We start from the raw sequence: 24,150 nt of genomic DNA on the forward strand, positions 1-24,150 counted from the left end.
CACTGCGTTCGCAACTACAGCTGGACAGTGGAAGAAATGAGTGGTATCCAGGCTTAGGTGGTTTGCGGCATAGCCATATCATGGCTCATTCCTTGCAGTTCTGCCTGCAAGCAGCTAGTACACAAAAAAAATAACTGTGGCATGGCATGTAGATTTGTGATATGGCTGTAGTAATCTCGTGTTGCCAGACAATCGGAAATCTATGCATACCAGTCTACACATCTGATGGGAGAGTGCAATACTGTAATACTAAAACCTCTTGATATATTTGCAGTGTGGGTAGGATCATTATTTTTTGTACTATGAACTGTGTGTGTATGTATGTATGTAATGTATAACGCTGTCTCTTGGTGCCCAAGACAAGTTTCTCCTCGGAGACAATAAAGGCTAATTGAGTCTGGTAACATCTCAATTTAATGTAATGGCTAAAACAGCAGCAAACCGCTGCTAACAAACTTACAACTGCTTTGTATAACCAATAATCATATCACTGTCCCAGTATAAAGTGCCACCCTAAAGACTTTGAAATTGTTCTGTAATGCAGTTGTGCTTTTAGCTACCATATTTAAATTAGATGTTACATGAAGTTATCGGTAGACAGAGATCTGACAGTCTGGCTACACGAGACAATGGTGGTACCGTTAAATATCAGTAAATTTTGAGGTAAAAGAAAATTATTCTAATAGAGAATTCATTGGCCAGTTAAAAAATAAAATCCTATTGCATCATATTTTTCTCAAGCACAGCAGTATGGGCTTAACATGCACAATAGTCTTTTGCCAAATAGAGCCAAAGTGAAGTCCATCCACACTTTACCTCACATTCTCACATCGATATGCTTTGAGAATCATTTGTTTTAATATTTTTCAAATGCTAATCACATATTAACCATTAGCATTAAATATGCCCCAATGACAAGACCGAGTACTCTTACAGGAATGCAAGGTTCAGCATGTAAGGAGGGGAGAAAGGCAGACAGGACTGATGATCAACACAATTCTCCAACTGAACCGACCCACTTCAGCTCCAAAGAACAGAAAGGATTTTCAATGTAGCAAGCCCCAAAGGCAGCCAAATAACAGGACGCAACGCAGGATCAAACCAAAAGAAAACTAGCAGCAGACAGTAGGTAATATAACACATCTTTATTGAAACAGTCTCAACTGATAACATCAGCTTACAAAGGTGATGGTGCTAGGAGGGGCGAGTGAAAAAATAAAAATATTAAGAGCTGCTATGAAAACAAAAAGCATCCAAAAAAAAAAAAGAGGAAAAAAGTTTAAAAAAAAAGAAAACAAAAAAAAGGGGGAGACGTCATGGGGTTGTGAAAGAAAACATGTAAGATTTCATGGGATTGGACCGACAGTGGCAGGGTATTTTTTGCATTTATTTTGTACAAAAAATAAATTAATGAAATCTTTCAAGTTTACAGGAATATCTATTTGTTTTAAACACACAGACTTGCTGATAAATCTAAGTGGATGTCAAGTTCTGCAGTGCGTGTTAAAACATGTACGAATATCAAGACATACCAAAGCAGGCTGACTCTGATAAAGGAGGCCCAAAAATAAATGAAAAATAAAAAATAAATTTGACCAATGGGAAACAAAAACTTGTTATAAAAGTGTATTCATGGGCAAACACATTCATAAATTCTGAATGTTCAACATGGCTGAACTCGACAGTCTTTAAGATCCTTTAGGATCTCATCGCTTGAGCATTACCTCGGGAACAACCTCGAGGTCCCTGGGCAGCTCCCCGTTTGTAGCCTTGTGGATAGCCCTCCTTTAGGGAACAGAACAGGACATTTAGAAATGATCTCAAGATGCATTTTTATACAGCCTTTTGAAGATGACAACGGAGAAGGTCAACTGATGACAACATGGTACAGGGCACAATAAGACATCGCTGCCAACACATTTGAATATACCCTTTCTCCTGCAGAGTTTCTGATTTGTAATTTCTCCTGAAAATATCCTTACTTTTGGACTCGACTCAACCCAGACTCTACTGGTAAAAGTGAGCATGCCCATGGGTGTTACACTTACTGTACACATCCCACTGATATGCAGCCTAGCCCACAATATTAATACTAAGTCGGTGAATACTAAGTCAGTCTAATGTTCGAAGGTATGCAATATGGTACAGTGTGTCGGAAGTTCGGAACTAAAGATATGTTTAAAGAAGTGATAATGGAATCCTTACCCGCTGGTAGGTGCTATTTGAATAGTCGCGGGGCGTGTTAAACTGAGTTTGACCATAACCACTGTTTGGAGTGTTTGAGAAAGGAGCGCGATAGCCATCATATGCCCCTGCAGACAAAATAAAAATCTGTTGACTCATGCCATTCTGCCATCTTCTAAATACTGTATAAAATGTTTCTATGCACAAGTATGGTTTGATTTATACTTTGCAGTGATACAAGCCCACCTGGCACCACGTGCTGCAGTGCTTAACACCTTGTGGTAGTTTTCTGACGAATGTATATTGTATGGGAATGTAGCCATCGATGTGTGTCATTGGCGAGTGTACCCCGTCGAAGATGTCCTACCTCTGAAACCATTTGAGGAGCCACGGTAGCCATTCATCATGCCACGGGCATTCCGTGGTCCACCCCTGGGTATGGCCCTGCTGTTATAGAAGGACTGGCCCGAGCGGTTAAACCCTGGACCTTGTGATGACTGCTGGTGCCCAGCTGCCGGGGTCATGACCTGGTCTTGGGTTTGGAACCCCCCTACAACTGAGTAAGAGCAAACAGAAAATACTGTATTGCCTCCTATTCTGTGGAGCAAGTTGATGTTTCGCTAGTCCCCAACACAATCTATTCTAACAACTATTAGAAATCAAGGAAAATCTCCCTCACCTGACTGCAATGCCTCCTGTGGGATGTCAGATTGGTCTACAACATGTTCTGCTTGGTTGCTAAATCCTGGACCATAACCACTAGGGAACTGGCCCGGCTGCTTCAGGGAATCTGCTTGACCATCGGTGTTTGGAGGAACAGGGGCATTCAAGTTAAATACCTATGGGAGAAAAAACATTAAAATGTCAAATGCTCATGCAAATTAATTTCCTTTCCAATAGCAGCTAGATCAAAGATTACATATCTTTAACAGAATATTTTAACCTTTATCCGATTCTGCTCACCCTCATGCCAGTTGAAACACAGTTTATTTGTAAAACATCCGGCAGTTTGCCGGCACAGCTTCATAGGAGCACTCTCCAAAACAACTCAGCCGACTTTGACCAGTCCTTTAACATTGGTGTCCCTATTGTAATGTGGGCATGTCATTATACTGTGACATTTAATTGTATTCACTTTTTTTCTTTTAATAGCTAAAATAGTCCATCTACATTACAACCTCGGGATGGGACCGATTGTGAGCCTTTCCACAGCCTATGAGACACGGATTGAGTAGAAGAAGATTGTGGCATTTTATCATGAACATTAGTGAGGACAAATTATATGAAGATAGGTTGAAAAGTGTTGAAGTGGTCCTTTAATAAAGGCAAAAAGTAAAAATATCAAAAAGAAAATAAACTGAGATGGTGTTTGAGTTTGATGAGAGTACATCGAGGGTCGTGACATTGCTGTTATGTAACTCAACCCCCTTCCACTGAACCCATAACCTTAGCTTTTTTCGAGACCCTATAGTTTACCTTTTCTGTATTTGGGATGTCTGTACCCTAGTGTCCCTTGAATGTCAATCCACGCTCCATGGTACACACTGGTACCACGGTCTGGTCAAGGACAAATAAACTCGGCAACAAAAGTTCGGAAACTTAACTTTGGTCCATTATGTCTCCACTTTAATAATACCAATTGGTATTGTATTTTCTATAATTTTAATCATTGATTAGTCTTCTTTACAGGTATAGATTGTAAGGATCAGGCGTGGAATGAGCAACACAGCTTAATGTGTGGTTGGTAGTCAACCCTTTGCTATGAGCTGCTTAGTCGATTGGATGATTGCACTCCCACAGTAAGAAAGGGGGGAAAAAAACACATATTGGCCATTTTTACTCTTTATTAACTTTACACTCAGTGAGGAAGATCCATACGCAGCCACAACATTTGGCATGGTATGGGGCAGTATCTGTCTCACAGGCAAGACAGAACTTGAAGTCAATATCAATGCAGTGAGATATCGGGATGAGATTCTGGAGCCAGTGGCGATCCCATATCTTCAGAATCTGCGACCTAACCCCATCCTCCAGGATGTCAACCCTCGCCCCCGGAGAGCCGGCAGGATCTTCACAGAGTAGCCTACCAACAGCATTTTGGAGCGGAGAGGATGGAATGGCCTGCCGTGAGTCCAGATCTCAACCCATTTGAACACTTGTGGGATCAGCTTGGGCAGCTTGGTACATGCTAGTGACCAACAGAACCACGTTGGATGACTTGCAACAAAACCTGGTTGAGGAATGGGATGCCATCCCACAGCAAAATGTGGCTAGGTTTCGTGACCAGCATGGTGCCAAGCTGATGCAGCCAGGGTCGTAGGAAACGGGGGGGTCACAGCGGTCAAGTACCCCGTGGGCCTATATGGGCCCTTAGACAAAAAAGTGTGGAAAAAGCCTCAAACGAGGCAGCCCCAGTCCTTTGAGCGTAAAAAAAAATCACACCTGTGTGAACTGAGTGGTTCTCTCTCTCCCTCTCTTTCTGGCACAACAGCGCCCCTACTGGTACTCATTAACGTCACATAGGACATAGGTGAACCAACACATAGGTGAACACGGACAATGCTGTTCCTTGGAGTGGTTGCACCACTAAAAAAAAAAAGACATGCACTAGGACCATGCGGCCTCCCCAGTCTTCCACAGTGGAGCCGGCTTGTTGAAGTTGCCTGTCTGCAGTCAACCGGCTTGAGAACGGCCGGCCGGCCGGCCCCCCACCCCACCCCACCCACCCCACCCTCGCTGTGTGTTCTGCGTTTGTTGTGGTGGAATAATCCCATGTGTTTGTTGTGGTGGATGCGTGTGAAGAACAGAGAGAGGAGAGCAATAATGCCAGCGATAAAACAAATTAAAAACAATGCTTGGATTTCTAAACTTTCTACTAGTGCACACATTATGGTCGGACCAAATCAGGTAAGATTTTTTAAGAAAGTACCGATATGTTGTACTTTTAGTAGGATGTGGCTGTTGACACCCACAGCTGAGCTATGTATTTTACAGTATGTTCTTATCAAGACGGTGACCATGCCATGGATAGGCTTATTGACGTTGTTGTCACCCATACTTTGAACCCAGACTCTCAGTTACAGTACCAGTGTTCCTACTAAGTAAATGATATAAACCGCTCTAAAACCAGGCAAAATTGCTCTAGAACCGCGGAAAAGGCGCGCGTTTGTGTGGACCAGGCCGCTGAAGAATCGTCCCCCCTGGGTTGTAAGCCAGAGCTACGTCACTGGTTGCAGTTGCTTTCGGATGTTCCACCCACTACAGAGTTTCTTGACACTGGAGTGTAAAATGAATAAAGTGTAAAAATGGCCAAAATGTTTTCCCCCCCTTATTACTGTGGGAGAGTGCAAGCATCCAATCCACTAGGTTGAATATTAAGCACTTGCCATTTTGGCAAATCTTTTGGAGGCGCTACCCACACGTTTAGCATTCCACGAACGCCCGATCTTTACAATCTATACCTCGTTGTAAAGGTGACTAATCAACAATTAAAATGATATAAAATACAATACCAATTGGTATTATAAAAGTGGAGAAATAATGGACCAAAGTTACGTTTCTTTTGTTGCCGAGTTTATAATGTTGCCTAAGTGTTGGTGAATTTGATTTTTTTTTTAATCACACTCGTGTGAAGTGAGGGGCGCTCTAATCATCGTACATCATCAAGAATGGTGGTCCCTTATTGGCCAAGGAGTGCCGACATACAGTACATACCCTGCCGATTTGCTCAAACACATTATGACGTACATTCTCCAACATGTTTATGTTCAGACAGAATCTACACTATACAGTAGCTGTTTATAGAAGGGGTTAGCGCCCCTCAAAAATTACACTCATGTGAAATGAGGGATGCTCTTATCATACATCATCACATTCCGTGTTCAGGCAATCAAATACCGGTAATCACATTCCGTGGTACAAACACACAAAGCAGTGCATAGGAGGGCTAGTGCCCCTCAAAAATGCATAAAGGTGGCCTGGGCCGTGGCTCAGCGGTCCAGGCACCTTGGCCAGTAGCCCGAGTCTGGCAGTGTGCCGCGGGTTCGACTCCCGATCCCGACGGCCTTTACTGCAGGCCATTCCGCATTTCCTGTCAGTTTACTGTCTGTCCCTCTATAAAAAATATAAAATAAAAGGCAAAAGCCACAAAAAACCTAAAAAAAAATGCAGTAGGCTGTTGCAGAAATTTTGGCCTTCCTCACTTCCCATGTCCCACCTCCCACACGGTGATTGGCTAGCTGCACGTCCTAGTTACTGCCTCTGATTGGCTGACCTTGTACATGCTTTAGAATGGAGTGTGGATGTATTTAATGCTGCCGTCTATTTAATAACTCCTGTTATGGCCCAATCTTTATTTGTTAATTTAAGATACATACTCATACAGCAGCATGCAGCTAACCAATCGCGGTGCGGCAGGCGGGACATGGGAAGTCAAGGATGAGAGAATTTGAGAGAAGCTAAATAATATTTTTTTTAAAGCAACGCAGATTAGTGCCGATTCACACAAGTTTCCGCGGCAGCCTACTGCACCTTTTTGCATTTTTTTTCAAATCTCACCAACACTCAAGAGACGTTATATATATGGAGCCGGGATTGACATTCAAGGGACCCTAGGACATCCCAAATACAGAAAAGGTAAAATAGGGTCCCGAAAGGGGCTACTCTTGCTCTATTGTCTCTGTTTTTACACATCACCGTGGCCTGCCAGAGTCTCCCTCTCCAGGTGCCAATCAACTCAATCAGGCTAGCGTGATTATAGACAAATCCACAGAGGGGTGCCCTGTCATCATGTCATGCGGGACATATAACCCCTCAACTATGTCTTGCAGAATGCAGACATAACAGCTCAACCCCTTGCATCTCGCAGCCTAACACAGTAGTCACTTAGAGTGGCACCGCATGCAGAAGCCACTGCCCCGTATCCCCTCCCCATATTTCTAGCAGAAGCCCTTGAAGGGTGATTTTTTCCATTGTGCTGTGCCCTGGGTGCAGCCATAACTGAGGTGTACCATTAAGCACACCTCAGCCGTGATACACCTGACCTACAGGGCGATGCTCCATGGATTTGTCTATAGGCAAGTCATGGGCAGGGTTAGTCTTGGGTGGGATTTTCCAGTCACTGCCCAACTCACAGAAATAATACGCACAGCAGCCAAAATAAGAAAATGAAATAACTCACATGGCTTCTTATAGAACTCAAAGAAATCAGTACATTAATAGAAAATAAGAAAGCACTTCATAATTCACACAAATATACATGGATTGTGTAACCTCTGTGCTCAGAGTAACATATTTTTCTACGCTTATGGTTCCTCAGTGAAGCAAGGGTGAGGAACCGGTCTTCTTTGGGTGTCGTCTTCCTTTGACTTCACCAGTCTCACGTTACTTGGTCCATACAGGGCTGACACCAAAAAATGCTGCCATTATAACGGAATAGAAGTTTCCACTTGCTCTATTGCATGGGTCTTATCCTGAAGGGACAAATGTGGCATATTTCCATGGGGCCTGTGTTGCTGCTTGGAGCATACATAAACTCAACAAAGTTACAGCAGGGCTCATTCTCAGGTGCCAGTCACTGACAGGTCACTCAAAACAAGAGCGACTACCAACTTAGAAGTAGATTTGGGAAAATGTTTTTGGGGTGCTACATAGTACAGTATGTACACATTCAGCTGTGTTCCTCATTTCACAATGCATCAATTAGTTAAGGACTGATCACCGTTGGCTTCGTTGTTTTGGAGAAAGTTGCTACAGAGCAGTGCTACTGTGCTAGCAAACAATTGTTTTGTGGAAAAACTCTTTTCAACTGATATGAGGAGATAATGTACAATGACAATTTTTGGATTTCATTTTTGCCATAAAACTGCAAATTCCCAGTTGCAGTTGATTCTGAGGCTTTATATACTGTAGTCATGAGAAAGAAAAGAGGGGCATTCAGTGGAGGAGGAGGAGATGAAAAGTGAAAGACGCAGTGGCCTACCGGGAGAAATAACTGCCTAATTATCAGTTGCTCTTCATGTATTATGTTCAATGTTAGATAGCAATATAAATTGGTAACCATGCCACGTTAGAATGAACATGGAACCTGGCTTGTTGTAAGTGTTGTATTGTTAAATCCATTTACAAAGCCTACCGCTTGCATGGACTGGAATGGTGCTGCGTTCACATTGATGCCTCCACTGTGGGGCGGTTTGGAGACAGGTGGGAAGGCAGGGGGCAGGGAGGACGGGGCAGGGGGCTGCTCAGAAGACAGGGACATCGAAGCCTGGGGACGGACGAGGGAGGAAGGAAGGAAGGACGGACGGAAGGTAGGAAGGAAGGAAAGAAGGATTGAGGAGATGGCAAGGGGAAACAGACATGGTAAACACCAACAGCATTCAGACAGTTAAGGACAGCTCTGATGAGTGCCTGTTGACTAACATCTACGGTCTACCTCTAATTTTGAATGTACCATATCCACAGGCACATGTCTACAGACAAGCAATGCCTGCCCCCCCCCCCACACCCCCCGAGATAAGCAAGGGGTTTACCTGGGTGGGATTGCTTGGCTCTGTCTGCGAGCAGGGCTCTGTTGTGTTGGGTTGGTAGAGGAGGGGTGAGGATGATGCCATGGAGCCCTGTGAGAAACCAAGGGACATTGTAAGGGGAACAACTAAGCAAGGTAGAAAAAACCCAGACACTCTGCCTTTACTTTATGGGCAATAGAAAAACTTTGACTAATACACAGATGGGCTTTCTTCAGGATGTACTAATCTACTTTTATATTTTAGGTTAGATTACTGTAATGGTCTTCCATCAGTTTTACAGGACTCTCTCATTGCTTCCATCATACTTACTTGGGATGATTCTTGCGATCCAGAAACTGTGCTTGTTTGGGGTAGTCGAGGCTCCGAGTGGGCTGTTAAGGAGGAAATAAATTGACAGTAGTTGAAAAGACACATTTAAAAGCCATCTTGCCCAATCGTTTTTCTCCTAAATGACAGTTCAGAGCAACAATAATACTAAGCTTTATTTATGGGTGGACAGAGTAGATCCTGCATGTAACGTAATGTAAAAATATTATCCAAGTCAAAGAACAACATATTTTCATAAGAATGCAGAGTAAAGAGAAAAAAAAAATAGTCAATGACCTGAAGCACAACCCATCTGCTGTAGGTCCACTTTCTGCACAGGTTTCATGGGCTGGGCAGACACAATGGCTGGATCGAGGGCTGGTCCATCAAACTCCAACATGGAGTCCTAAAGAACCAAAGACAATATTTCATGTTAGGTCATAGGTCAGCTGTGTCCAAGTAGATGAAGTAAAGTGTCACTATATACTGTAATGTGCCTTGTGTAACCACAAAAAAGTGTAATGTACAGCAGCACGATCATGAATATGATGAATATTAGTTGACCATTGTCATTTAAATAATTGTGATTTGTTTATTTGGCTGGTAACATTGGTAAATATAAAATTGCCTTTCTATTTGGCTTTTAGGCGTTGTAAGAAATTGCAAAAACAAATATACAAAGAAATGACTGTCAATGACTGGTACCCAACAGGCCATTTAATTACCCGTCGTCAACAGTTTTCTGAAATGGCGGAAATAGTAGATCTAAAAGCTCACAACTTGCTGTGATTCAACAGCTAATATTTGCACCTGAATGAATGGAAACGTTTATGCAAAAATAATTATCTCAAATAATTGTGACGGGTCCTTTTCACCTGCATAAAGTTATAGGTCCCCTGCATCTGGGCCATGAGGTCCTGCACCGCCTGCTTTCTGACCACTGGGTCTGCACCTGTGGTCTGGCCAGGGTCGGCTTGGTTCACAGTGTGGGGTGCTTCTTGGACCAATGTGGCAGGGGGCTGGTGCTGTAGGGAATTCACCATCTGTCCCCAACACACAGCAGTGAATGGCAGGTACAGGAGGGATACAAAAAAGGGATCTACTGATGTGGATAACGGATAGTAAATCAATGCATACCTGGGCCTCCACTGCCCACTCTTCCACTTGGTCTTTATCTGTGCCGCTGTACGATGTTTCTGGAATGAACTGTCTGTTTACAAACTGCAAAAGGAGAACAAGAGCACAAACAATGTTACTTTATCAGTTTACAAATGTGTCTTCGACATAGCAGCCCTATATGCAACACATAATATACAAATTGAACATGATGAAAGAAGAACAAATGAATGACATACTGTACATGCATAAATACATGCAGACTGAAGCAGTGATGTCCTGCTTGTCTACTGGCCCTTGGCCAATGGCCAGGTTCTGAATTTAGCCTCAAAATTGACTGATGAACAAAGGACTTCTGTAGTCTGACCTTATTAAATGTATATCTCCTTTTAAAAGGTAGTGTGTATAGTCTCCATTCAAAATATGGCTAGTGTTTGAACTAACATCCCTTGTATACCATTATTATATATGTAGACAGTGTTGGGCAGTAACGAGTTACTAGTAATATATTACTGTAATATTACTTTACCCAGTAACATACCATATTACTCTGCCAAAAAACGCTGCGTTACTCGTTACTAATGAGTGTGATTTGTTTGTGTTCATTCATTCATTTACTGTACCGTCTTGCAAAAATAGAACAGATCTACAAGCTATCAACAGCTAACAGAGATGCACTGTAGCTTGTAGATCTGTTCTTTTTTTAATGTGCAGCACGCAGCCTGCACAGTTATGACGTAGCATATGTGACCGATGCAACGATCAGTTCCAGTTTCACACTTCCACTTCCAAACAGAAAGATCAGAGAGTGGTGGAACATACATGACGGAGAAATGTATCGGCATTATTTTGAATTCTTGTCTGTCAAAGATGCCAAGAATATTAATGTCCGTTGTAAACTTTGCGTGGGCAAAAAAAAAACGCTTTCCACAGCGAAAAATATGTCTCACAGCATGTGAGACATATTGCACAAGATGCACAAGAATGTGAAACGACACAGAGCCAGGCAAAACAGAGACTGGATTTCAGTAGATACCGCTGGCACGTTAAATGATCTGAAGAAGCTCATCGCTGGGTGTAGTGTAAACTAGACTCACTGTAGAGGAGATGTTACCCGTATCCACAGTTGATTCGCCTTAATCCATCAAAATACCTGTGAGGTCCAATGTCAGGCTGCCTCAAAAAGGTCAGAGACTTGCTTTATTTCATTGTTTGTCGTTCGGTTTGGCTGATTGGAGACTCTTATTATTCCAATGAATTGGATTCAGTTCTAAAAGGAGCTGGGTAAACAGATTGTGTTCTTTTGCAGGTGGGATGGGTGGAAAAGTAATATGTAATATGTAATAATATTACCCTTGATTCCAAGTAATAATATAATATTATTGCTTTTCTAAGGCGTAATAAGTAATAAGTAACACATTACTCTAAGTATTATTGCCCAACACTGTATGTAGATGCATAAACTAGTCTCAATGTCTGACCAACAATCTTTGAATAAATGTTCAGTTGTTGCAGCAATTGTGACTTTAAGGCAACAGATAAACATCCATACAAGGGTACTACAGTACTGAAGAACAGAAGTGGAAAAACAAAACAAGAATCTGTCTACTTGCCCCAAGAGACGGCAAACAGTCTTTGCTTTGATTTCCGACACAGATTTATACAAATATGGTATACAAAGAGTAAAACCATCACAATCCAGTTCAATCAATAATTTAGCCAGTCAGCCTAAGAGCAGTTGATCACACACCCTCCCTCAGCTGTTCTTTATCTCACTGCTATAGCAACAGTCCGATGAAAGCCTGAGACTGCATGCCTTGCTTCACAAACTCAAGTGAACATTGAAACTAGTGTCCTGGCCCAGCAGCCTGAAGTGAATGCTGCCACCACGTCTATTGATTCAAACACATTCCATTGTACACATACTTTTAGAACACCATCAGTTGCCATGGAAACCTCACCTCTGTGGATTCCACTTGAACCGTCTCTGTATATTCTTCAGTAGCCGTTCCTTCTGAAAAGCAAACAAGCCATCACAAACACATCAGTCTCAATCGTCTACAATCTGCAGTTCTCAAAGTGGGGTGAGGTCTGGGGACCCCCAGCAGTCCTTGAGTGGGTTCCCAAAAAGAAAAATTAATATGGCATAAAAGTACATTTAACCACTTGATTTAAAAATAGGCAATCTACAAGAGTATTTTTTAAGGGGCCCTTCTAGAAACAGCTTTTGTCCCCAAACATCTCAAGATTTGCCATTGACCACGGTAAGATAATTCCGGTCAACGTCTGCAAAAAAAATTCCCCGTCCGTCTCAAGTTTTGCCATTGACGATGAACAGAGAAATTACGTCAGAATTCCGCTAAATATGACGTAAATTAAACATCAAAACATTAAACGCCATTGACATTGAAGGGAAAACTTAGGTCATATCTAAATGAGCAAATCAGCTAACCAATCACAGGCAACAGGCATTCTGATTGGCCAGTATGAGATGATGCATAATGTATGATAAGATCTGATAATTCCACTCTTACATACGATTTACGTTTTCCATTCAATGTCAATGGAAAACTTACGTCATATGTAAACGAGCAAATCGCCTAACAAATCACATGTAGCAATGTCAAAAGCCCGCCAACATAAATTGATGTACCATAACAAGAGCGCCCCTCAATTCACAGGTGTGATTTTTTTAAAGAGACAAAATACTTTGGGGTCCGCAGCCATGTCTTTGAGAACCAGTAGTCTATTTCCATGTGTGAGAGCAGTGTGACTGCATGCAGCTACCAGGTTCTGACGGCTGTTCCACAGGCTTGGATTCAACCACCACAGCTTCCTCCTCCTCCTCGTCCTCCTTTTCTTCACACACTCCATTCTGATGCGTTTGCGCTCGGTCAAAGTAGCCACTCAGCAGCACCTTGTCCAGAGTGTCCTTTAGTGCCTTGTCTGGAAAACAAAGACAATTTGGGACGTAACGGATGCTGCAGCGTCACCAGAAAATGAGATATGATGAAAACAACCGACCAGCAGATTTTGGAATGCAACATCAAATGCACATTCTCTGCACTCCCGTTAACATAAGAATTTAAGGTAGACTGAGTTGGAGATGTTTTGTTGAAGTGCTTTGGTGAGTTCAGAAGTGTTGCTAATTACAGTTCAACTTTTCATACCGTATAACTAATTCCTTTGTATTGTATTAATAACAGGTGTCAGTAATGTTAATTTGTTCATTAGAAAAACATTTAACAGTACAGCTCAGATGGGTCTGATTTTTTTATTACAATCATGTAAAAACAATCTGGGTAAATACAGTAACCTACAGCAATAGGCAAATAATTTAAAGTCCCATAGCACTGGATATATGCAGAAAATAGAAGAGATGAGACAGGTTAATGACAAAGGTTCCTGCTGTGACAGGTGGATTATATTGCCACACCATAACACCAAAGTATGTTGCATAATGACAATGCCAGACATTTTCAATACATTATGGACCGGTAACTCTAAATAACCACGTGAGACAACTTACACGTAGTTCCTGCCACAGCCTTATCTCCACCCTCTAGCAGGTGCCACAGGTGTAGTGAAGCTCCATCATACTGCTCAGTCAACCTGCAAGTCAAACAAGAAGCTCCATCAATTCATACTTCATAATGCAAGTTATGGCCTTGATGCAACTAATTACCTATGAACCTCTCCTTTGGCAATTTGTATGTTGCCAACTAGCATAAGTTAAGCCCAACACACACCGGGTGCGCAGCGACGTGGCAACGCGTGGAAAATAGAACAGTGGTGTATCGGAGCGACCACTGGCAACCACTGGCTGGTGATGTTTTTAGCCACAGCAACATGCAGCCTGCCCAGTGGCCAAGTCTCCTCCTCCCCGGAGAAGTCTTGCCTCCCCGCGCCGTTGGAGGCTGGGAGTGCCGGCTCCATGCTGCTGCTGATCCACACAGGCTCTCAAGGCATCGCGTCCTGCCTGTTTCTGCAGCGCAGTTCGCTACGCGTTGAGAGCTTGTAGATCTGTATATTTTTGCAGCGCTGGTGTCGGGGTTCGTTCACGTTGTCAATAAAAAAATTAATTAGATTAAAGGCGGAGATGAAGTTAAATCAGTGGGTTGAATCAGTAGCTACACGCTAATCTAAGCACTAAGCTAACGATCAGCGAGCCTATACAGTATACAACACTAGCAGCCTGCTTTTTATTTTAGTCTGTACAGTGAAATGTTCAGTTGTCTGTGTCCGTGCACTGAACATGTACGGTATGTTATTATTATTATATTTTTGTATTTGATGAAAGAAGAAAGCTACAGTTTACTCTCCAAGTTGTCTCTAAGACAGTGGTTCCCAAACCTTTTCACGTCAAGGACCCCCAAATTGACACTGCAGCCCACGGACCCCCATTTGAAAAGATATGCCAGGGACCCCCATAAGAAGATTGTAGCAGTGATTCTCAAATTTCTCCACCAGTTTAATTTCAAGGACCCCCAGTTTGACTACGAACCCCCATTTAATGCCACTCCTATCTCTGAGACCCCAATTTATATTGTAAAATCAATGTTAAGTGTTAACCCAAACGGGTCCATTTGGTTCCAAACTATCCTTTTAGCTGGGGACCCCCTGGAACTCCCTCAAGGACCCCTGGGGGTCCACGGACCCCACTTTGGGAACCACTGCATTTTGAGTCTCTACAGTTTACTCTGTAACCTCCAAGTAGTCTCTAAGAGAGTCTAGAGTGAAATATTGCACGTTGCCTCAGCTTGCAAAAAAACTCTCATCTCCTAATTTTTATACTTACAATGTCAATGATGTGTAAGAAGAGTACAGTAGAAAATACAGTAAGTATATATGCTACACAATGGAAAAAAATATGGATTTCACAACGCTGTGATCGGTATCGGCAATATCGGTATCGGCCTATACTGTTTCCAGTGATCGGTGATCGGCCCCAAAAAACCTGATCGGAGCATCTCTAGTTACAATTTACAATTTAGGCATTTAGCAGACGCTCTTAATCCAGAGCGATTTACATTTAAGCAAGAACAAAAGCATGGGAATACATCACATAAAAGCATTCATCAATATCATGAAACATGCGTAAGCTAAGAAAGTAACAGTGGAATATCTATATAATGAAACTATACATACACTATACATATAAACTATACATATTTACTACTATGCTATACATATGTACTATGGCGTGCTATGACTATATACAATACAATTATAGTGCTGTCTACATAACATGCTATAAGTCTGTGTCAAATGCTATCTAAGCCAACAGAAATGCTATCTAAGGGGTTAGGGTAAGTGCTATGGGCCATGATGGAGTCTGAAAAGGTGGGTTTTCAGGCTACGCGGAAGATTGGGAGTGATGCTGCAGTTCTGACTGCAATGGGAAGTGCATTCCACAGTTTTGGAGCCAGAAGGGAGAAGAGTTTGGGACGTGTGGAGTTGCCATAATGGTGCAATGATTATTCTTTCACAAATCGGTATCACTAATGCAGTGGTTCCCAAACTTTTTCATGTCAAGGACCCCCAAATTGAGACCAATTAGCCCGCAGACCCCCATTTGAAAAGATATGCCAGGGACCCCCATAAGAGACGTTTTTATGGCTCTAGCAGTGATTCTCAACCAGTTTAATTTCAAGGACCCACAGTTTCACATGCATTAGTCTACAGACCCCCATTTAATAGCATTTCTATCTCTGGGACGCCCCATATATATTATATGATCATTTGGAACCAAATGGACCCTTATGGGTCTGTAACTCTGAGAGTGTACAAATGGATCCATTTGGTTCCATTTGTACACTCCCCCTGGAACACCCTCAAGTACCCCTGGGGGTCCCCGGACCCCACTTTGGGAACCACTGCAATAATGGATGTAACCATTGCCTCTCAAGCATGTGCCCTTTATGATCACCCAGTAACAAATATCATGGCTGAAATGTATATTTGGCCAATCATTCCGGGGGATAATCACATTTCTGATTTCTTGTAGCAGAAAATCCATTTCTCAACAAAGACAGATAGTTTCAACCTCCAGTGAGGTTGGCAGAACCAACCATAGAGCTGAATGATATTGATGACTACTACGACTGGCCATCTGGGTGGTGCAGGGGTATGGTTCCTAGCCTGCCCATCCATCACCTTGGGTGGTAATGTAATAAATAAATACCTCAGGGAGCATGAGAGTGCAGATTCTATTACCGTGTTCTGTCCAGCAACTGTATTTTATCATTTGGATGTGCGTGCTCTTGCAAACGTTTTGCATGTCTAGTTGTCTACAGACTCCCATAGATCAAAAAGTGGGGATTGGCAGTGACAGGGCAGTGACATCCATGTATATACCGACATATACACAGACGGAGGGAAATTGACAATAACATTTCTTTCTTTCCTCTATAGCTTAACTATTTGGGTGCTGGAGAATCTTTCAGAATAAAAGGCGCTAGAGTGCCAAGCACATAAGGGAGATTCTATTCTGAAAACACCCACCTTCCCTTTCCTCAAAATACGTGAAGCAAAATCTTCCATTTCTACATCGCGATAGTAAGTCTGATCTCTCTTTAGAAGCGTTAATATTGTAACCGAGATGCATGAAGAAGTCAGAAATTAGAACAGAACATAGGTGTTCTGATCAATCAGCTCGGAGGCGGTGTAGATTTAGAGAAAACGGGGGCGTTTGTCGGGACGTAAACAAGGAAGTGAATGGGAGCTGCCTAAGCAATGGCCGTTTCCCAAAAAAATATTTTAGCGATCCCGTTTCGACCTTAACCACTAAAAATACAAAGCATTTTTATACCTGACTTCATAGTCCCTGTCAGGTCCCACCAGCTTGTAGAACTCATCAAGCGACGTGAGATCTGCCTCAGTGAGCAAGGGGGAACCACTGGCGTCAGGCTGTTTGAGGTCCTGTCTGATACCGTCGTCTCCTAACCGGTCCAACAAGAACTGCAGCTCCAGAACACTCCTCAGCCTCCGCTGTTCCATCTCCTCCCGTTGTAGCTGCTCCCGTCTTGTAGACTTCTTCGCTGCCTTTTGGATCTGTACACACAGGGAAGTCAAAAAATATTTTCTGAGTACAATATTCCATGACGGAACGTTCCGCCAATTAGAATCCAACCGGCAACCACTATAGAGCGTCGCAGGCCCGCCCCCTTTCAGAACGACGAGTGGCCCAGGAAATGATTCTCCATTAATTTTCTCCATAGGCTTTTCAAAAAGTATTTCTATAAAGACGGTTATGCCGCGGACAAAGCCAACTCGGATCGTGACAAATCATGACAACAAACACAATATTTTGTGTGAAGAAAATAAAGGCAGGATACAACACTATTTGTTTTGTTTTTCTTCTTACTAATTATTTGATCGGCCCAAAACATTGTAATTATTGTCATGATTTGTCACGATCCGAGTTGGCTTTGTCTGCGGCGTAACCGTCTTTATATAAATACTTTTTGAAAAGCCTATGGAGAAAATTAATTGAGAATCATTTCCTGGGCCACTCGTCGTTCTGAAAGGGGGTGGGACTGCGACGCTCTATTGGCGGAACGTTACGTCAGATAAGCTTCATTATTAATATCAAATCGGATCGCTGATTTTATTTATATTTTTTCTTGGCCTTTCCTTCTTCAGCGATCCTAGACAGGTTTCACGCACATGCACTGCCGTTCACTTCTTGTATACAAGCTGAATAACTAAATCTACAGAGCTCTCCATGGTTTTGACAAAACGCGCAATGTTCAGAGGTCTATTCTGATTATCCGTGATCTCGATTGGAACAGTGGCGCTTTCTAGAGCAAGGATGGACTCATTTTAGCTCACTAGCATTGATGCCAATTATTTAGCATCTTGAGCGGGAACCCCTTTTGGTGTTTTAAGCATTATGTTGTACTTTAGCTGTTGAAAAATAGCAGATCTACAAGCTTATATCGCGGCACAGAGTGTCGCACTATAAGCTTGTAGGTCTGCTATTTTTGAAAAATCATGAAAATGTGGCGCAAATCTTTGAATATATATTCTTTCAGAGCGAACGTTTTAAACTCAAATCTTTGCTTCTGGGGGGGGGGGGGGTCCCTGGAACAACATATTTTCAAACATTCCTTCACTGACAATCCTATCATCTTAACATATTAAACAAAGCAAAGTTGAATGTTAGATAGCCTAACATTTGTTTACTTTCGCTGTTTTAATATTTAAATGTTATGATGAAAGGTTCCACCATGCAGCATCGTGTGCTCGACTCGCTACATCTGTGGGTAGGAAATCAGCAGAGCTCTGCGCACCGGGTACTTCATTTGCGCAATTGCGCAAATGAAGTAATTAATGGGTGAAAGAAAATTACTGGTTGATTGTCCACGAGTCATTGAGTCATTGATCTCGAGTCGAGTCTGGAGTCTATGAGGTCTTTGTGGTGACTTGTGTGTGTGACTCGAGGAGGAGTCTTTAACTCGACTCGCTATCTCTGTCTTAGAGGCATCTATAGTTTGGGGTCGACAGTCTTTGAAACGTATGGATGAATTATATCTCATCAAATAAGTAAGCTACACGGACAAGCATAATGCAGGGACTCACTTCTTGGCCCAAAGACAGAAAGCACTTCTGCAATTCCCGAGCAAAATCGAGGTTGTGGACCACTTCCAGGGACCTTGCTAACGCCTCCTTTAAAAGGGAGAGATGGAGAGAAGAAAATGTAGTTTAATTAAGAGGAAAAATAGCACACACACACACACACACACACACACACACACACACACACACACACGCACACACACACACACAACTGAACATGTTTGTATGACAAAGTCCTAATATGCAATTTGTGAAACAGTGTGAAAAGGGGCCCCCCACAATAGTGCCGTTTTATAAACCATTATAAAACAATATGTAAAATTATGTTTTAGTCATTCTATTTTACATACAGCCAACCAGATGAAGAAATCACAGATTGAGGCTTTAATCAAAAGCAAAGACTTTTATACATAACTATGAAATATCCGGACAATTACGATTTTATGGAACATAAAATATTGATAGTTTGAGCACTACAAATGATTAAAATAATAACCGAAAACAGCCCATCTGCAAGAGACGCATTGAGAGCTTATAGATAGGCATGAGCATGTACGTAGGCATGTCTTCTATAGAAGCATAATAAGGCAATGCATTTTTACAAAATGAAATACTTCTGAATTATAGGACAAAGTAGCTACAACAAATAAAAGTGCAAGAAATAAAATATTAGATTTAACCATAATAACAAAACAAAACAAATCGCATGGATGCACCTGGGACGTATCCTCGGTGATGTATCCCAAGGTCATCAGGGTTTCGGGTCTCTAGAAACATCATACCCCTCACTCAGGCGACCCAGCCGGGGTGATCAAGTCCCGACTTACGTCCCAGTAGCTACCCTCAATCAGTCCCATTAGGGAAAAACCAGGGCCACACAATCCGTTGGAACCACTCCAGAACTACTCTGCCAGAGCTGGGAGGTACGCTTCTGGCTTATGAAAGGAGTCAAGGACTAGGCTCTGTGGGTTGACTCCTGTCTGGGCCCCTCCTATGTCTCACCAGGTCCACTCCTGCTCTCACCAGGCCCAGGACCTGTGCGTTGCACCAGAGTCCCAGCACCAGACACTTCATTCAGGAGTGGTGGGCAATGGTTCTGCATACTCCACCCGAGTGAGAAGGTGGTGCTGCGGGTCTCTCGAACATCATACTCTTCACTAAGGCGACCCAGCCGGGGTGATCAAGTCCCGACTTACGTCCCAGTAGCTACCCTCAATCAGTCCCATTAGGGAAAAACCACACAATCCGTTGGAACTACTCCAGAACTACTCTGCCAGGGCTGGGAGGTACGCTTCTGGCGCATGGAAGGACTAGGCTCTGTGGGTTGACTCCTGTCCGGGCCCCTCCTACGTCTCACAAGGTCCACTCCTGCTCTCACCAGGCCCAGGACCTGTGCGTTGCACCAGAGTCCCAGCACCAGACACTTCATTCAGGAGTGGTGGGCAATGGTTCCCGCAGACTCCACCTGAGCGAGAAGGTGGTGCTGCGGGCTCCACTTGCTGCTTGAATGGCCCTCCTAAAGGCCTCACCGAGGGTTTGTTGGGCTTACTCCTCACGGAGGACACAGGCTGTGGCGCTAATCCATACTGCTCACCCAGGTGCCGTCTACATTCCGGCTATCACTGTCTCTCAGGTGGTCACCAGACTATACCTGGTTGTCACAGTCTATTCCTGAGTCACTATAAATAGAAAAACTAACCAAATTAACAGACAATGTCTTATACATACATACCAGCTGATCCTGATTCAGTGCCTCCCCTTTATTCTTCTTAGCTTGATAATCATCCAGTTTACCCTGTAGGAACATTTCAAGCAATTAACAGAATAAAATCAATGGGGTTAATTATTCAATCCAATAACAAATAAGAGTTATAAAATAAAGTGTAGTAATCTTTCCCCAAAACATGAACTACACAAAATACATTTGAATCTTTACAAGGAAAGATTGTGTATGAATTGCATTATAAATGTTAGCAATGAACCGTTACCTTTTTCTTCTCCAGGTTGCGAACCTTCTTGTCCATCACTCCTAGAATCTGCTTCATGGCCTCAGAATGATTCCCAGGACCCAGCTCTGGACTGGCAGACTGGGCAGCATTGTTGCCAACCATTGCTGAAGGCATCTAAAGAGAAGATATTATGTAATCAATAGAAACAATGCCACAGTTAAAAAATAAAAAGCTATGTTTCCATGTCAGTCGTTCTTTGATTTTTCTAAAATAGCAGACCTACAAGCTGAGGTTGTAGATCTGCTATTTTTCAATAGCTAAAGCATAACATAATGCTAACACCAAAAGGGGTTCCTGCCCAAAATGGGTTAACTCAAAAATGTAATCTACCTACCCATTTCTACACTTTAAGAAGTTAATTTTAACTGATTTTACTGCGTGTGCATCCATTTCACAAACAGCCACCCAACTAACTTTTAACTTCACATTTAAGTTAATACCATAAATTAATGTGAATGTTTGAACGTACAGACACGAGAGGTGGTAAACATTATAGAACATGTTAATGAGCAGTTGAGATGAATAACAGTCCAAGTCCATAATAACTATCTATAATGTATAAATTATGGATAATGGGTCAGGACAGATAGGCCTTCTCGGGGAGGGGTCAGAATAAATTATGGACTTGGATGAGCAGTTGATATTTCTTTGTCTCAACTGCTCATTAATGATCAGCAGATTCAGCACCAGGACATTATGAAATTAGCACAGGTCTAGTGAAAGAGGTGAGATCCTCAATAAAAACTGGTGTGTAGTAGTCATCCTATATTCAGATGTGAAAACCAGAGCTCTTTTACAATGTATCAGTTCAATCCTTCCATGTTTTAACAATTCAAATATATAGAAATTCATTCCGCAAGTCTGCCCTTATAGATCTGTGACAAAATCACCAATTATTAATTATGCCATAGGACATTTTCTGGACCTTTTGACACTGTAATAAATGATAATTTAGATATTTGTAATGTATTATCTTTATAAATTATTATATTATAAATTGTATTAATTTATATTATTATGTTATGGATAGAGAGCAAGGTCTGCTAAAAGCTGTAAATCCAATTATTGGTCCTTTTATTATTTCTTGTTTATAGTACCGGTAATAATTTTACTTCAATAAAATCTTTAATCTTTTCAAACCACTTTTATTAGTGAGGCAAACCTTGTTACACCAGTCATCATATTTTCAGTTAGAACAAAGTATAAATTAAGACGAAGCAACGCTATAAGCTCTTTATTGAGGGAAAAGAAATTGATTGGTAGGGGATCATCCACTAGATTTTGGGAATGATAATTATTTTTTTAAACAGTGATGACATTTTTCAGAATCGTCAGGTCTCTGGCCTTACAGTTTAATAATTAAAAACCATACCTACTGTAATGCTGTACTTATCCTACATCTAAATAAACTCCATACAATTCAGAAAGGATTTGTCCACTACAGTTTCCAAGTCCAGGGAATAATTTACATGTCTTTCATAAACTCAAACTACTGACCAAGTCTTATATAAACATCCTACAAGCATTTATTTTTTTGAGTGTCGCAACCACTCCTATAGACAGCTATGTGTGTGGCTGTGTCCCCGTGTCCGAGTACGAAAATAGCGTTTGGTTGGTTTTCACAACCAAGTGTCATATCACTGTTGCGCAGCCTAACACGCACACGCACGCACGCGCGCACACACACGCGCACACGCACACACACACACACACACACACACACACACACACACACACACACACACAGAATATATGATGATTTGGTACAGCACAGTGACAGTACAGTAGAGAGGGACCCCCTGGGGACCCCCACACGGTAACTGTCATTTCTCAACCATTTCGGACGCGGGACGGCTCATCGGAACCGGGCCGGTAGGCCCAGCACACTGGCCACGTTCCTGTGGGTCTGGAAGTTCCGGGGACCCCCACACGGAGTTGTGATTTTTATTTACAAAGTGAGATTTCAGGACAGTGCTTTAACAGTGTTTGTTTCCAACAATATATGTCTAAAAATTATTACATTCCTACAAGACAGACACACATATCCCTTCCATCACATCCATAAACAATATCGACTCAAAGTACTCAGCAGCTGGGTAAATATTTTGGCCTTATTGTCAAAGCTCAGTGTCGGCAAAGGTCGAGGCTATTAACTGATGTTTAATTGATCATACTAAGGCAAATTAGTAGCCAACTGAGATACCACAAATGGTGCTCGTTACAGTTCAGAAGCAGGTAACGTCAAGTTTGTCAACCCTGTTACACTCCAGAGGCAGTAAGCGTTACCCAGAGTCAGTGGTGTAAGTAACCAAGTACTGTACTTAAGTACAATTTTGAGGTATTTGTACTATAGAGTATTTCCAATTTCCAATAGTTTTACTTCTACTCTACTACATCTTTGATCCAAATATTGTACTTTTACTCCACTACATTTATATAACAGCTTTAGTTAGTTACTTTGCAAATTTGGATTATTAATATTACAAAACCACTCTATATACATTTCGGCCATTTGAAAATAGCAGATCTACAATGTGTTGTGATGAGACACATTGTGAGCTTGTAGATCTGCTATTTTCTAAATATCTTACACATTTGAAAACTTTAATTGAGACATTCTGCATAATGAGTACTTTCTATATCAAGTACATGTTGATACCAATACTTTTGTAGGCCTACTTTTACTCAAGTAAATTTAGAATTCCGGACTGTAACAGTATTTCTACATTGCAGTATTGATACTTTTACTTAAAGTACAAAATGTGAGTACTTTTTCCACCACTGCCCGTTAGTAGTTAGTAACGTTGTTACCCCCTACAGTGCAGAAGCAGGTACCGTTACCCCTGGTTACAGTCCAGAGATACTGACAGGTAAGTAACGTTATCTCCGCTCCGTTACGTTAGTATCCCTGTTAAAGTCCAGTCCAGAAGCAGGTAACGTCCCCTGTTGTTCTGATCCCCCATGTTGCATTGTTAGCAGGCTAACTAGCCTGCAAGCTAAGCAGGTATAGTGGTTCTGCTTGGGTATTACTATTATTATTATTATGAAACCACGACACAAAGGCTCCTGGTTTTCGAGCTAAAGCTAAAACGAATACACACTTCGCCTCGGACGGTTAACGTAATTCCTCTGAAACGCTGCAAACTTACAGGTTCGACTTTGGTTTTGTCCGCCTGTCCGGTCGTCACGGGAGAAGATGACTGGACATTACGACGACTATTACATATATTTCTTGTTAGAAATTGTCATTCTAATTAATATCAATAGTTTCATACCTTTTTACTCTTTGGCCTCAAAGAGATTTTGGTCACCGGACTGGGTTGTTTAAGGTACAATGTGCTTCGTGTAAATCGAGTGGTATTTAGACGTACTGATGCTCGTGTCTACCAATAGCTGACTAGCTTCAGCTATCTAACCCTATGATCTAA

The 24,150-nt window shown here is 42.1% G+C and overlaps 1 protein-coding gene across 5 annotated transcripts; it reads right to left on the reverse strand.

The window, feature by feature from the left end:
* Positions 1–87: 87 nt before the first annotated feature.
* caprin1a (cell cycle associated protein 1a) lies at positions 88–24,150 on the reverse strand. 5 transcript variants are annotated; one of them, XM_083793631.1, is made up of 18 exons: positions 23,998–24,150; positions 20,702–20,836; positions 20,446–20,508; positions 18,717–18,803; positions 16,945–17,186; positions 13,663–13,745; positions 12,921–13,079; positions 12,095–12,147; positions 10,155–10,238; positions 9,893–10,060; positions 9,315–9,423; positions 9,021–9,082; positions 8,715–8,801; positions 8,318–8,449; positions 2,864–3,023; positions 2,552–2,740; positions 2,206–2,312; positions 88–1,785 (listed from the first exon to the last, which is right to left on the reverse strand). In XM_083793631.1, exons 2-18 carry the CDS (start codon positions 20,834–20,836, stop codon positions 1,699–1,701), a joined length of 2,007 nt encoding a protein of 668 aa, XP_083649757.1. In that variant the 5' UTR covers positions 23,998–24,150; the 3' UTR covers positions 88–1,698. The 5 variants fall into 5 exon arrangements, with proteins under 5 accessions (XP_083649757.1, XP_083649758.1, XP_083649760.1 ...); XM_083793632.1 differs by having other exon boundaries at positions 23,872–24,003; XM_083793634.1 differs by lacking the exon at positions 8,318–8,449.

Source organism: Protomyctophum parallelum, assembly GCF_964188405.1.
Source record: "Protomyctophum parallelum genome assembly, chromosome: 2".
NCBI classification, from domain to species: Eukaryota; Metazoa; Chordata; class Actinopteri; order Myctophiformes; family Myctophidae; genus Protomyctophum; species Protomyctophum parallelum.